The 14,566-nt window shown below is 37.8% G+C and overlaps 1 protein-coding gene across 4 annotated transcripts in view; it reads right to left on the reverse strand.

Moving 5' to 3' along the window:
• The window catches only part of LOC134744168 (E3 ubiquitin-protein ligase RBBP6), a 59,204-nt gene extending 45,121 nt beyond the window's left edge, over positions 1 to 14,083 (reverse strand). The window contains exons 1-12 of one of the 4 annotated variants that reach the window (XM_063677876.1): positions 13,650 to 14,083; positions 12,976 to 13,207; positions 11,956 to 12,067; positions 11,436 to 11,563; positions 9,370 to 9,536; positions 8,732 to 8,822; positions 6,511 to 6,614; positions 6,096 to 6,164; positions 3,598 to 3,717; positions 2,515 to 2,570; positions 2,248 to 2,319; positions 1,565 to 1,635 (exon numbers count right to left, since the gene is read on the reverse strand). In XM_063677876.1, the coding sequence (XP_063533946.1) occupies positions 1,565 to 1,635; positions 2,248 to 2,319; positions 2,515 to 2,570; positions 3,598 to 3,717; positions 6,096 to 6,164; positions 6,511 to 6,614; positions 8,732 to 8,822; positions 9,370 to 9,536; positions 11,436 to 11,563; positions 11,956 to 12,067; positions 12,976 to 13,207; positions 13,650 to 13,815 (1,388 nt within the window). In that variant the 5' untranslated portion in view covers positions 13,816 to 14,083. Of the gene's footprint in view, positions 1 to 1,564; positions 1,636 to 2,247; positions 2,320 to 2,514; positions 2,571 to 3,597; positions 3,718 to 6,095; positions 6,165 to 6,510; positions 6,615 to 8,731; positions 8,823 to 9,369; positions 9,537 to 11,435; positions 11,564 to 11,955; positions 12,068 to 12,975; positions 13,208 to 13,649 lie in introns of those variants that run through there. The other 3 variants (XM_063677878.1, XM_063677877.1, XM_063677879.1) reach the window with 3 other exon arrangements.
• Between the last annotated feature and the right edge of the window lie 483 nt (positions 14,084 to 14,566).

Here is a 14,566-nt window from a genome sequence, read left to right on the forward strand (position 1 = left end):
GCCCTACGTTCCCTCTCTACATCAAGGTTGTCACTTAAGTCATCAGTGACCCAGTGGCCCAAATATTTAAATTGTTGTACCTGTTTTAACGGAGCCCCACATAACCTGACAGCTACAACATCGAGATATGTTTTAGTGCCAGCCTTGAAAACCATGAACTCGCTCTTAACTGCGTTATATTTAAGCCCATGGGCCTCCGCGTATGACTCACAGATGCGTAACATTTTCTGCAATGCACTAATCGAGGGGCTGAGCAACACCTGATGGCACAACAACAACATCGGCACAACTGATGTTGTTTATGCAAACTCCTGAGCTGAGCAACCTATGTTGGTGTTGCTGAGCTCCTCGATGAGCCGGTTCATGTACAGGTTGAAGAACCGGGCGGAGCTTAACCCCCCTGCCGCACCCCGCACTCCAACCCATACACTTCCGAGTCCACTCCTGCCCACTTAACATTGTTTTTCTGCCTGCTGTACCAGTACCTAATGATGGAAATGACTTCACCAGGTATGTCAGTCTCTTCCCTCATCTTCAGCCACAGCTTATCGTACGATACCAGGTCGAAAGCCTTTGACAGGTCCAGATAACAGGCAAATACAGGCGTTTTTCTGGCTGTGTAATACTGAACAGTCTGCTTGAGACTTAGGATGGCACTTTCAGTGGATAGGCCAGGTCGGAACCCGAATTGAGCATCATGTAAATGTATGTGCCTACACAAATGTGTGTCAAGCAGCCTGTCCAGTACCTTAGCTATAACGTTTGCTAGCGAGATAGGTCTGCAGTTGGACATGTCAGAGGCATCGCCGGTCCTATCTTTTAGAATAGGTACAACAACTGTGTGCATCAGATCATCTGGCAGATAGCAATGACTAAGACACAAATTGAAAAACATTGCTAGGACCCTCGGCAGGTGAGCTCCGGCGTACTTCAGGTGCTCGATACTGAGGCTATCCTTGCCTGGAGACTTTCCTCTAGCCATTTTTTTAATAACGGAAGACACTTCTTTGGCAGAGAACGTGACACTGTAGTCCTCGGGAGAGGTGTCAGCCTCGGGTGCCTGCGCCGGGGGCCCTAGGGGCGACTGAACACGAAAATGACTACGAAAAGCATTCGCAATTTCGATAGGCTCATGACAACCGGCCACGCTCACAGGGGTTCCAGGCCTTGGATTTAATTTACTTGTGGCTTTCCAGAAACTAGAAAATTTCCCGCTTGAGTGAGCTATGTACGGTCGGTAATAATTAAAAATAAAAACTTTATAAATTAAATCATTCGCAGAAACTTATTACTCGTACTAGCATATACTTTTGTATAACAAAAATTAGGTACCTAACCCAAAAATTATGTTATTAATTCGTGCTAGATATTATTCCGCTTCGTTAACTGCATACAAACTAGCTGTGGCCTAATTTCGTAAGCATGTTAATCATTGATGTTTATTTACCTATAACGTCTTAAAATAAGTAGTCTAACAAAAGCGGCGTTAGACTCAACAGCACTTGCAATAAATAAACACTGTACACTTTGAAACAAAAACAAAATATTAACAGGGAGCACTCACTCGTTAAATCTGTGTCTTGGTGGCGGCACCCCTGGAACAAACGGTGGCGGCGCACCGCGGTTAAACGATCCCTGCAACAACATAACAATTTAACTATGGTGATAGTAATCATAAAGTGAAATAGAAAATAAATCCACAAAAACGTCAATATTATTTTTTAGGGACATGCGCTTTTTGCAACGCATTTTGAAGCATAATCAGGACCCATAAATGTCTTTAAAATGTGTTATCTTGTAAATAGTTGATTTTGCTAAGAAATATTACCAGATCTTTTATTTCAAAAAGTTAACATATTGAATATTTATTTTGACAAATCGTAATTTACATTTTACTACAAGAGATTATATTATTAATACTTCTAATAAGACTTATTATAAAGATACATTACATTTAAATTAACTAACAAAAAAAAACCTTAAATAAAAATTTATTCTACACTTAGCCTAAAATAACCCCCCTGCATCGTACCTGGCTCAAAGGTCCCCATAATGCCTGCAGCATTCCCCCGCTGAACTGCTATGGAGACCTGTTGGACCAAGTACGACCCAGAACGAAGATCACCACCCCTCTCCCGCAAACGCCGGCCTAATTCCCTAAAAATTTGGCGGGCTTCCACACCCCACGGCCCCGCGGTCTCTGCAGCCACCGGCACAAAGTCGGTTTACCTGATTATATTGATTTACCTGAGATGCCATGGGATCTCTTCCTTCATCAATAGTGGGAGTGCTAGCTCGCTGCTCATCAACTCGGGGTACCTTAGTGAAAGCAATACAAATTTAGCACACATTAGATTCTGCGAATCATTGGTACAAAACATTACTACAAACAACATTTAGTGTGTTTATAAAATATTTTATAAGTGTAACAAACACTAACTAATTTCACAAGGTAGACGACTAAATAGTGATTTAGGAGCTGGTGTTGCAAATGCATTAATCAGTGATACTTACATTCATTGGCATGTTGGGAGGTTCATCCATGCCAGGAGGTTTCAAAACTGGCGGTCCTGAAGCAACAGAGATATTGAGATAAGTTATATCTCCCCTTTTAAATTATGCTTTGAATAAAGCGTCAATGTTTATAGACAACACTAAAGTTTTGTCAAGAAATTGACTCATGATCAACAATGAAATTGATTTAATTTGATTACTACAAGTAATTTCATCGACTTTTACTTATTACTGTTTGCCCGTTTAGTTTTTTTTTAATTGAACGAAGCGTTAGCGAAGGTCTCCATTGTAGCTCAGTCATTTTGCTTTCGTATGTCCGGACGTTCTCCTCTACAGTCGCAATTCTTAAAAGATTCTCGTGAAAATTTGTGACCAGATTCTATGATTAAATGTATTTTTTTGTTGATCCAGTTTTTGTAACTAAGCGCCAACGACTCAACGAACTAAGTATTTTTCACTTTAACATTATCTAAGCTTATCGCGAGGTCTACAGCTCAGAGCCACCTATTATAATACTGGAAACGGGAAAGATGAACTCTTAATTCTTACAATTGCATTCATAAACTTCCCAGTAGAATATTTCTTCCTATTTATCCTCGAAAACGGGAAAAATCTCGCAATATACTCTCTCATAAACTAATGTTTTTGGCTATATTAATTTTGACTACTTACTGTAAAAAAAAATTAACCAGTGTGTAATACGATAAATAAATAAATATTAATAGTGAAAAGAGGTAATAAAACTGCTTTACCAGCAGATAAATTTCTTAATTTTTAAAAAAAGCAAAAAAGAGTTTTTAACTTTTTAATATTCTATGTAAACTGGTCGGTTCATATTTATTATAAGGAACTGGATCATCCCAAAAAATCCCATTGTAAAACAAGCACACAATTGCCTCTGTTTTAGATTTAAAAAAGTATTGAAACTACCTACAATTTTGCATTCATAACAAATCAAGTTCAAGACAAATAAAACATTCAACGTAATATGCTGTAAAAAAAATATTTTTAGTGTCACTCGAGAGCACGTCCCGCTGAGTGGACACTGGACACTGAAGAGACAGGGTTGTCGGTCGCCAGTACCGTGTCTTTTGCGCGGCCTTGGGGCGTCGTCTGGGCGGCGCGTGCGGCGGTGCGTGTAGCGCGGCGGGACCAGCACGGTGATGTTGTCCGACGAGCCGTCCGACGAGTGCCCGCCCACATCTACCACATGTTACAGCTAGTCAGGCGCGTGTGCACCGTACTTAACGACGTGCGTTTAAGACGCATTTCACAAATTTAATTTTAAAATGTGTTTTATGTATAGTTGATATTTTTTAGGAAAACGAAAGTACCGAACTGGAATAACTTGTGATGTTCATGGTGCGTACTCGCTTCTCTATACCTATTTACGCAAATACGGCTGCATCCGTTTTGTACCTCTGAACCCTGAACTAATAGAATATGCACCATAAAACTCGCCTGCATAACAGATTTCAACCTATACATAAAAAATAAAGGTGTCACGAAGGATTATTTTGAAGTATTACAGCTAGAGTCCATGAATGCAAGGCAGTATAGGTAATACTAGGATAATTGCTGCAATACAACACGCACATAACTCGTGAATTCTCATGCAAGTTGCGTTAATAATATCCGATGTAACACATGTTTATACAATTGTAATTTGTCAATTTTCAGAGGCGAAGTAGGAATCTGCACTTAAACTAAACGGCAAAATGAAATAAAAAATATCAACTATAGCAATAAACTTGCGTCCAAATTGGATCCTCCAAATGAGTGGCAGAATACTATTGCCGCTTTGGTTTTGTATGAATCATTAATTATTGAAATTAACGTGCAATTTCATACACATTTAAATGTTTAACGTGCACCGATAACCCTGCTGCCGTAACATGCGACAAAACCATTCAAATTAAACTACAACTGTAATGATATTACAAGATGGAAACCTGATCTAATGGCAGAATTTAAATTCAAATGGGATACTTACACAGAAACAGCATTTCCAATTATCCGAAATTGTATTATTTCAAAAAGTTATTTTTGTTACCCATTGTGCGACCGGAAAAATGTGACGAGTTGACGACGGCTCATTCCGTTATTTAGCGATATTTTAATAAAGCTAATAAAAACGTATTCGTGGGCTTATTTTGCAACTGAACATTTACTCGTAAGCTAACGTATCTAATAAGTTATCTAGTTAGTAAGTAGTATTTATCTAATGAATTATATTTTACGTATTTAACAGTGAGAGCTAAACACGAATGTGGCTGCACATTTAATAATTAATAACGCAAAATTTTATATTTTATTATTTATAAATATTACTAGATTACTACCCCTGAACGACTATATCACGAGTATCACAACTATGTGCAGACAACACTCTCAACCAAAGACCTATTCATATCAAAAAGACAAATCAATATCGGTTTCTCTGTTTCAAAACTACTATGCCATAGACAAATACACAAAACATCAAACACACTGCCGTTTGCAATGATTGCTCAAAAGACTCAAAGGACATCGCTGATTTTGTTAAGGCACTTGGGCCCAGAACAAAGTTGAGCGTTTTTGATTGAAACGAACGTCTTATTAATCGTCATAATCTCTAGATTACGAGTACGATAGTAAAAACAGAATCACGAAATAAAACGGGAATGTGGAGAAATCCTGCAGTGAAAACATAAATCTGGAAAGAAAAACTTTTCAACACCTATGCGTATACTATTCCGTAAAAAAGTGCGGTTTTTTTCTAAAAAAAAAAAATACAAAATCTGGCGTGTAAATACGAAGGGCGACTGAAAAGTTCTAAGCCTAAGGTACTTCGAGGTTGCATATGCGTTAATAGCACTGGTCACTAAAAATACCATTTAAAAAGTAAGTTATTGAAGAAAACAAATGTCATATTTCTTCATTACGTCTCGAGATATTCAACGATATAATTTATCATCTGTGAACTCACATGATAAACGCATGTTACAAAAATTGAGCACCGTGTGGTAATTAAGTTCCTCGCGAAAAATAACAAATCACCGCAAAGTATTTTCAGGAAATGGCTATTATTTACGAGGCATCTGGACCTTCTTATGCCACTGTTAAAAAGTGGAGTCGACTTTTTAAACTTGGACGGGAGTCGATCGAAGATGACCCTCGCTCAGGGTGATCAATACCGGCTGTGACAGAGTCGCACCATAAGGGTTCCTTGGTACGGAACCCTAAAAAGTAATCGATGTGTTCCCTCCAAAATAAAATTGCACATTTTTAGAAGCCATTGTTTTTATTTTTTAGCTTTTGTGCATAAATTGTCGCAAATTCTTAGTGCGTTTTAGATTCGCGATTCGTGATTTTTTATATCGCGCGAAAGTCAAAAAATCAATATTCGAATCGATGAAGTCACTTGAGAAAATCCTCAAGATTGCTAATAAAATTTTTGGCAACCGTATTGTGATCTAAAAAAGCGGTAAGATTTTTCACAAACCCCCGCTCTCTGAACCTACTGTACCTTAATGCAAGTCCTTACGAGAGTGGCGGACCAGTATCTTTTGCCAGGGTACTCGATAAATGTGTGTGCTTACCGTTGTTGGCCATCGGCGGCGGAGGGCCGTTCGGGGGTAGCTGCATTGGCACCCCCGGTGGTGGTTGTTCTGTGGACATTTTGTATTTTTATTAAAGTTTTATACTAGAACTGCTAATTGCCTTTGATAATTAATGATAATCTTTCTGCAATAATTTCTTAGGAGTTATTTTACTTAAATAATTGCGTGTGTATAAAATATTTATATAGTACAACGAAACAGTATCATAGAAAAATATTTTTTATCAAGCAGAAACGTCTGCGAGCGATACTACAAATTTAGATATTAAAAGAAAAATGGAAAAATTCGAGTCCTGCCGGAGGTGTATATTTTTTTAATTTTCCTTTAATACAAAAATTGATTGCATTACCTGGCCTAGGAGAAACAACTTATGAAAGTGAATTTGGAATGTTACCTAAATTGTGGAGGACGGGCGGCGGCGCTTGCGCCGGGCGGTGCGGCGCGCGCCGGGAGTAGCCCGTCTGGTTCCGGAACGCCGACACCGAGTTACGCAAAAACCTAAAACGTTCACAATTTACAACCATTTTCTATGTAGGATGGTCTATGTCATTTGGTCTAATTTTCGTCGACGAAATTTGAATATGAACCTACCTTGCCTCACAAATTTAGACTTATTGCAATCCTTAACTACTAAACAATATATCTATCTACATAAAAAATATATTCTGCAAGTTGCGAATTAAACGTGAAATCCATACCTAATATTATAAATGCGAAAGTCTGTCTGTCTGTCTTTCTGTCTGTGTGTTCCCTCTTCACGCTTAAACCGCTGAACCGATTTAGATGAAATTTGGCATAGAGATAGGTTGAGTCCCTGAGAAGGACATTTTAAAATTTAGTATAGTCAAAGGACTGTCTCATTTCAAACATAGACAGAGAGACAGAGAAAATCATGCTATATTTGTCTTATACTAGTACTAGCACCCAAAAGATCTAAGGTTTGTATAGTTTTTTTTCATTCTTATTTACTGTCAATTTGGTTTGACCAACTATAATAAATAAATTAAAAAAAACATGATAAAATCAGGTCAAATTCGAAGCTTAAACAATGGCAAGAACGGTAAACACAAATAATTTCGTACAACATTGACCCACCTGTTCCTGTCTCTATCGCACATAATTATATTGCTGTCCCTCTCGCACAGTGTCATTGACCGCCCACGTCATGGCCGGGAAAGCAAGCGTGCCAGGAGCTAATATCGTCAGTCATCGCCACATTCGCCACCTGCTTGATACTATGTCAGATGCTATCGTGAATTAACCTTCTCGACGCCGTGTCAAACACAAAAGCTATCACTCAGATGCCACGCCACCGAAGTGTCAAAACTGAAATTGAACTTTATGCGAATGCACGTAGGTCTACGTTGCTCCGTGGTCTATAACGGATTAATCGGTCTTTGGCGTTGGACCTGCGCTATCGATATATCCGTCATTGGCGTCCAAAAGGTTAAAAAAACAGTCAGCCGGTTGTATCGCGGTGGAAAGACCGTCAGTTGATCACATGTATAGATAAAATATTTTTTCAGTCATCGCCTCCCGATTGATACTGTGTCAGATGATATAGTTGATGTCAAACCAAATTGTCAGTAAATAAGAACAAAAAAACTATACTCATCCTTTTCTTTTGGGTGCTAGTACTAGTGTAAGACAAAGACAGTATGATTCTCTCTGTCTATGTTTGAAATGAGACAGTCCTTTGACAAACTATAGTTTAGATGCTATTATAAATAAATAAAAACGTCAGCCGGTTGTATAGCGGTGGAAAGACTGTCAGCTACTTGCATAAACATGTAAAAAATACGCGCCTTACCATTTAATTTTATGTCCGCAAATCCGTAAGGCGTTTATTGAAACGCCTGATGAAATGTTACATGCCAAGTTTCATGATTTAGTTATCGCTATCATAAAAAGGTAAAGCGCTTATTTTTTACTTGTTTATACGACCGGGCCCATTTCTCGACCGGTATTAGTCTAATGTTATTAGTGTGTTGTCATGGTAACCCATACGACTTGACAGTTCGTGGACTAATAATATTAGTCTAATACCGTTCGAGAAATGGGGCCCCAGCTGATGGTCTTCCCACCGCGATACAACCGGCTAACGATTTTTTTAATTTGCAATAGCATCTAAACTATCATCTGACAAAGTATCAAACGGGAGGCGACGACAATTTTTTATTTTATTTTTTCACATGTTTCGGTGGCTGCCATTCCTCAACCCACCAACGGAGCGGCAGCTGACGTCCAAGAGGGTTCATCATACATACATACATAGCCGTTAACCACTATACGAGTTATCACCCGGGAGGCGATTGGTCATGGAAATCTGTTCCTGGCTCGCGGTCTAAATTATGAGCGTGCGATAAATAGGAACAGGCGAGTCGATGTACAAAGTTTTGTAAAAAAATACATGGCATACTTACTTTGTAATTTTGTATAAAATTAAATATTACAGTTTCTGTCACTCCTAATACTAAGAAAAATCTAACGAATATGTTTCCTAAAACAGTAAATACATACGGAAAACTAAGGGCTGAGTTAGTTAATTTGTTTACCTTTCCTAAAACAGTAAATACATACGGAAAACTAAGGGCTGAGTTAGTTAATTTGTTTACCTATTCGGAATTAATGTTGTGGGCGCGATCTCCTTTTCGCGACAATCTGGGCACTCATGGTCCTCAGACTCCAATAATGCTCCTCGTATGCCTGTAATCAATATTATGGTATAGGCTCATAACGTAATTATAATAATGACCGATATAACTTCTAATAGCCACGTCAAATTAAGCCGAATACGGGCAATCAGAGGAAAAAAATTCATGTAGTTTTGTAAACTGATGAACATACTATAAGTCCTTGGGGGTGGGGGGTGTGCTGAGGGTGTGGGAGGGGGAGGTTGAAGGTAACTTTTTTCAGATTTTAGCTAGTATCTCGAATATCTGTACGAATAGCATTTTAATTACTTCGGACGAAAGTTTCTACATAACATTTTCTACAAATTGGGTCATATTAATTTTTACTCTTTTACTTTAGGAGCTACAGAATGTTTATTTACTTATGTTTAAGTTAATAAAGAAATAAAAAATAGACGATTTAAGAAAACGTTTTTTCGTAGCCGGCCAAGAGCATGTCGGACCATGCTCAGATTGCTCAGTGTAGGGTTCTGTAGTTACCCGTCCGTCAAAAAAGACTTTTTGCAAAAACTCAAAAACACTTTGTTATGTTTAAATCTGACTCTAATTAGTATACTCACACTCGTCACAGAAGGAGTTCCCGCAGCAGGGGATCATGACGGCGTCGGTGAGCAGGTCGCGGCACAAGCTGCAGATGAGCTCGTCGGGGATGGCGGGCTCGGGCGCGGCGGGCGCGTTGGCCGCCACCTCCGCGCCGCCCGCGCTCTCGGACGCCAAGTACGCCTCACTGCGCGGTATAAACCGACTTACTTCTAGTAATCAATAGTACGAACAAGCAGAATCTAATATAATCCAGAGCATAGGAGGGAAGGGATATGTACAATAGTAAAGCATAGAGCGAGCCGACCTCTAAGAGACGTTTTAGAACAGAAAATTCCACTGATCGCTCCCAAGATGCAAATAATCCCCATTCCCGAATCGAGAGGATTGAAACATTCTCAGCTAAGCAGAATAGCATATCTGCAGTAATGCACTTGCCCTGTATGTCATTCTGCATTATAACACTGAGTAAAAGTAGGTACTGCAATAAATACAAAAACACGTCAAAAGCTACTACGGCACGAGGCCTGTTAATTTAAACCGTGACGTGTACTTTTAGTGGTATAATGTAAATTGCTGATTGAGACACGCCTATACTAAGGCGTAAAAGTCATAAAACTTAGTTGGCTTCCGTCCGTCGACCTACTTCGAAATACATAATGAGAAACGCGAATTTATGGACAAAGCGATATGGTGCTTATACTATGCTTCTAGCCAGTAGTAAAAAATATAAAAGAACGCAATACACCATTCACTATACTGACACATTCTTTGTAATTGTATAAGTAGCATTATCAGTATCTTGAACATGGTTATAACTTCAGTTACAACTGACTAGATAATTAATAAACAATACAATTTTGCAAGTTGTATTAATATGAACTATTATGAGTATAGGTATTTAAAAAGCGCTGGTGGCCTAGCGGTAAGAGCGGACTTGCAATCCGGAGGTCGCGGGTTCAAACCCCGGCTCGTACCAAAGAGTTTTTCGGTACTTATGTACGAAATATCATTTGATATTTACCAGTCGCTTTTCGGTGACGAAAAACATCGTGAGGAAACCGGACTAATCCCAATAAGGCCTAGTTTACCCTCTGGGTTGGAAGGTCAGATGTGGCAGTCGCTTTCATAAAAACTGGTGCCTACGCCAATTCTTGGTATTAGTTGCCAAGCGGACCCCAGGCTCCCATGAGCCGTGACAAAATGCCGGGACAACGCGAGGAAGATAATGATGAGTATTTAATCCAGATGACAATATTCGAGACATACTACAGATTGAATACTTTGCGGTCATAAAGAATAGTAATAAAAGAATGTTTCAATAATGTCAAGTTTGATAGAAATTTAAAACCTATTATTAGACATTATCTAATATTCATGTACAAATATGTAATAAGGAAATTGGTATTAAAGCACTGATGATATCAATTGAGACATGCTCAATCAATATTGGTAGATCAAGCCAATCTATATATTACGCAATTTAACAATGTTAGAGCAATAGGCTAGTTGACAAATTTTTATTAATAGTATCGCGCTTTTAACAAAATGGCAATACATCGTGACGTCACGATGTAACGTCGCTATTGCTTAGAAGCCGTTTCGATGTATGGAAAACAAGGAAACGCGATTTTGTCTGTGAAATATTGCGTTTATGTATTATATCGTTGGCATACAATATTTTTTAAATAAAATGTAAGTGTAGTGTATTGAAATATGAGGGTACTCCCACAAAACTAGTCTGGTTTTGTCAGGTACGTAAGCAGATGTGCTCTCCCGATGGTGATTAGATCGCGATATAATAGTGGCGACGAGGCAAATCGGTAGTAAAAGCGTGTATTAGACTATGTTAGTGACTTTTTGTGAAGTTGTAAGTGCAAAGTGCAAAAATCGAAAGGTACCACTATTTTTTCCTTTGTGGATGTTTAAAAAAAAACTTAAATTTTAAACTTTGTGGACTTGTATTTCTTTGTTATTCCCATATATTTTTAATGTTTCCAATTTATTGTGATAAATTGCTCATATTCTATCTATGTAACTAGATTTAGTTACAAATTTCAACTTGTGTCAACAACCCTATACTCACTGATCGACGGCAGGCACAGCAAAGGTTCCACTTGGGGTCATCATGGCTCCTGGGGCTTTAGGTCCCTCAACAGGGACCATAAAACTACGAGGAATTCCTGTACTTCTTCTTATCTCTATTGGATCAGTCTGAAAAAAAGGTTTTTTGAACTGTAAACATATCCAACACATAGGTATACCAGATTATCCTGGTCCCATACTAGAGGTTACTTGTTGCTATTCTGAATATTCTTCCCTGCGATTTTTGTTAGAAAAAAATATGTAAATAAGTACCTTATGCTAACTTGTAAAGTGAGTAAATGGCTCATGACGAAATGAGCTTATAAGCACCATAAAATTGCATAATTGGGAAATAACTACAGTGCCCAACCCACAGAACTACACTATCACTACAGTACCCAAGGAAACATTACCAAGACAAGAAGTGACAAAAAAGGTTGATGTTTGCAATTAATTATGCAATTTAGATAAAGTCTATGTGTATTTAAATTACTAACACTCTTGATTAAATTTCAACTTACCGAATTAGCTATAGGGCAATCCTTGATCCAATGTCCATGTTTCTGGCACTTGTAACAAACGTAATTTGATGGCACTACACCTCTCTGATTTTGTCCTCTAATCTTTTGATAACTGTAAATTTTAAAAAGGTTAATGATAATGACACATTCAATTGGTAATTCAAAAACCTTGATTTTTTAAGAAAACAAAAAACTACATTATAATCAGTTTCCCTGTGATGAAATTGTAAACAATATGGGCTCATTTTAAAACTTTTACCTAAAGGGACTTAGTACGATCAGTAATTGTCTGCCTCATCAACTCATCAATCTCATCATAGTAGCTTTGAAAATATCTTAAAACAAATTTTAAATGACAGCAATATTAATTCTAAGACAAACTGATTATTCTTATGGGGAATAGGGGTTATGTGAACAAAAATTATTTAATTCAATACTTTGAAGTTTGAACAGTTAAACTTACTTGCAGACCTTGCAGTGCATGAAATTATTTACTTTACATTCCCCTATTGTGAGCAAATGTCAGAGGCAGAAAATAACACTAGACATAAGTTAATCACTTGACATAAGTCAATTTTTAGCGTTTCGTACCCAAAGGATAAGAACGGGACCCTATTACTAAGACTCCACTGTTTGTCTGTCTGTCACCAGGCTGTATCTCATGAACCGTGACAGCTAGACAGTTAAAATTTTCACAGACGTATTTCTGTTGCCGCTATAAAAACAAATACTAAAAAAGTACGGAACCCTCGGTGGGCGAGTCCGACTCGCACTTGTCCGGTTCTGTTGAATTATTTCGTCGCAATTAGTGAGCTTTTATTGTCACCTAACAATATACAAACCACATCAGCTTTCAACAATCCAACCTATGTTACATATAATGAAAGTACCCTACTACCTACTCAAGAGTCTCAAGACAACATGCAAATGCTTTCAAGCTAGACCTGTACATGATAACAAGTATACTGAGGAACAGCTCACACCCAGAGAATATTGAAAGAAAATCCATTTTAGCCTTACTTGCTAGGGTCGTAGTCAAAAGTGGACTGAGAAATCATAGCATTTATTTTATCCTGTTCGCTACCTTCCATGCGAGACAGATCAGCCAGCCCTTTGTTAACAGAGACATCTTTGTGCAATGCCGCATTGTTGTTAGAGCCTTCCCACTGTTTCTTAGGTTGCTGGGACAGTGGTACTCGGGCCACTAGGAGTGATGTGTTTTTAGGAATTAAAGTACCGTCATCACTGTACACTGTGAAATAAAAAAGGAAGTCTAGTAGTATAAGCATACTTAATGGCTGCCCAACATGTTTGATACTATTGCTTGCATCAAATTTTACATCATGAGATCAAATTATTATGAATAGAATGTACAGTTAGCTGCAAAATTGCATGGAGAAATTATTAATAAATTCATTGATAAATTCGCTTTTGCTTCATGCACTTTTACGGCTGATGGTATGTACAATGAGACATTACATTTAAATTTATACAGAGCAAATTTAATCAAACTTACTTTTGTTTTCTAAAACTAGCAATTGCTGTTATAAGCAAAATAGTGTAAAAAAACTTAAATAGATAAATTCAAGGGATCACAAACATGGTAGACAGTTTTAAGAACACTTAAGCCATAATAAGCCAAATCATGCACTGCTACTACCAAGGAGACTAAAACATGTTTTGTAATTACTCACCTTCCTTAGTCTGAGCATTAGTTATCTGCAGATCAAAGTCAGATGTCTTTCCAATCCTTTTCTGCTGGGAAATAGCAGCTTTCAAATCTCCTACTGATATATGCAGACCATCGAATGTGACCGTGTCATAATCTAGAGCACTTTTGAACTTATAGTGCACAGACATATCCGAAAATGGACGTAAGCCAATTTGTTACTATCATGTCAAATAATTTGAATTTGCTTATATTCTTAAAACTTTGCTGATTACTAACCTAAAACTATACGTAGAGACAATTTTTTCCATCTGTCACGTATTTACTAACTAAATTAAATATAAACTTCAAGATTAGCTTAATTATGTCAATTATATTTAGTTTCCTGAACAAACCATCACAATCACATTGAACAAACGCTATCGACGCTTGCAAATGCAAACGCAAACTGTGATCGGCAATATCTCCGCCATTTTAAATATTTTAATTTTTAAGCCTCCTTCACACTCGTGCGCGAGGCCGCGAACGCGAGTGTGGAGTCTAGTTCGCTAATCAGCGAAATCGCGTTCCCCGCAAAGAATATAATACTGGTGGAGGGGACTTACGGGCTTCAAGTTTTTTTTTTCTACCAATGTTGAGGTTCGTTTCTTACTAGTAAACTTACCTAACTGGTAAATTGTAAACCGTCTGTGTCGTGGTTCGGACTGGTTCGGACCTGATATGTGAAACATTGTATGATCGTGTGTAAATGGTTTTACTGTCTGCGTCACCTTAATTATTGTATCTGGCAACTTTACCACCGGATGTAATATATCAAATAAAGTTCATTTTAAATTTTATAAGTTTCCTAATATACTTTGTACATGTATAATATAAATACAAGCTTAAAAAAGATTTAATAATATAAGTATTTGTAATATTTTGTCAAAATTTTATACGATA

Source organism: Cydia strobilella, chromosome 9 (genome assembly GCF_947568885.1).
Source record: "Cydia strobilella chromosome 9, ilCydStro3.1, whole genome shotgun sequence".
Lineage (NCBI taxonomy): Eukaryota > Metazoa > Arthropoda > Insecta > Lepidoptera > Tortricidae > Cydia > Cydia strobilella.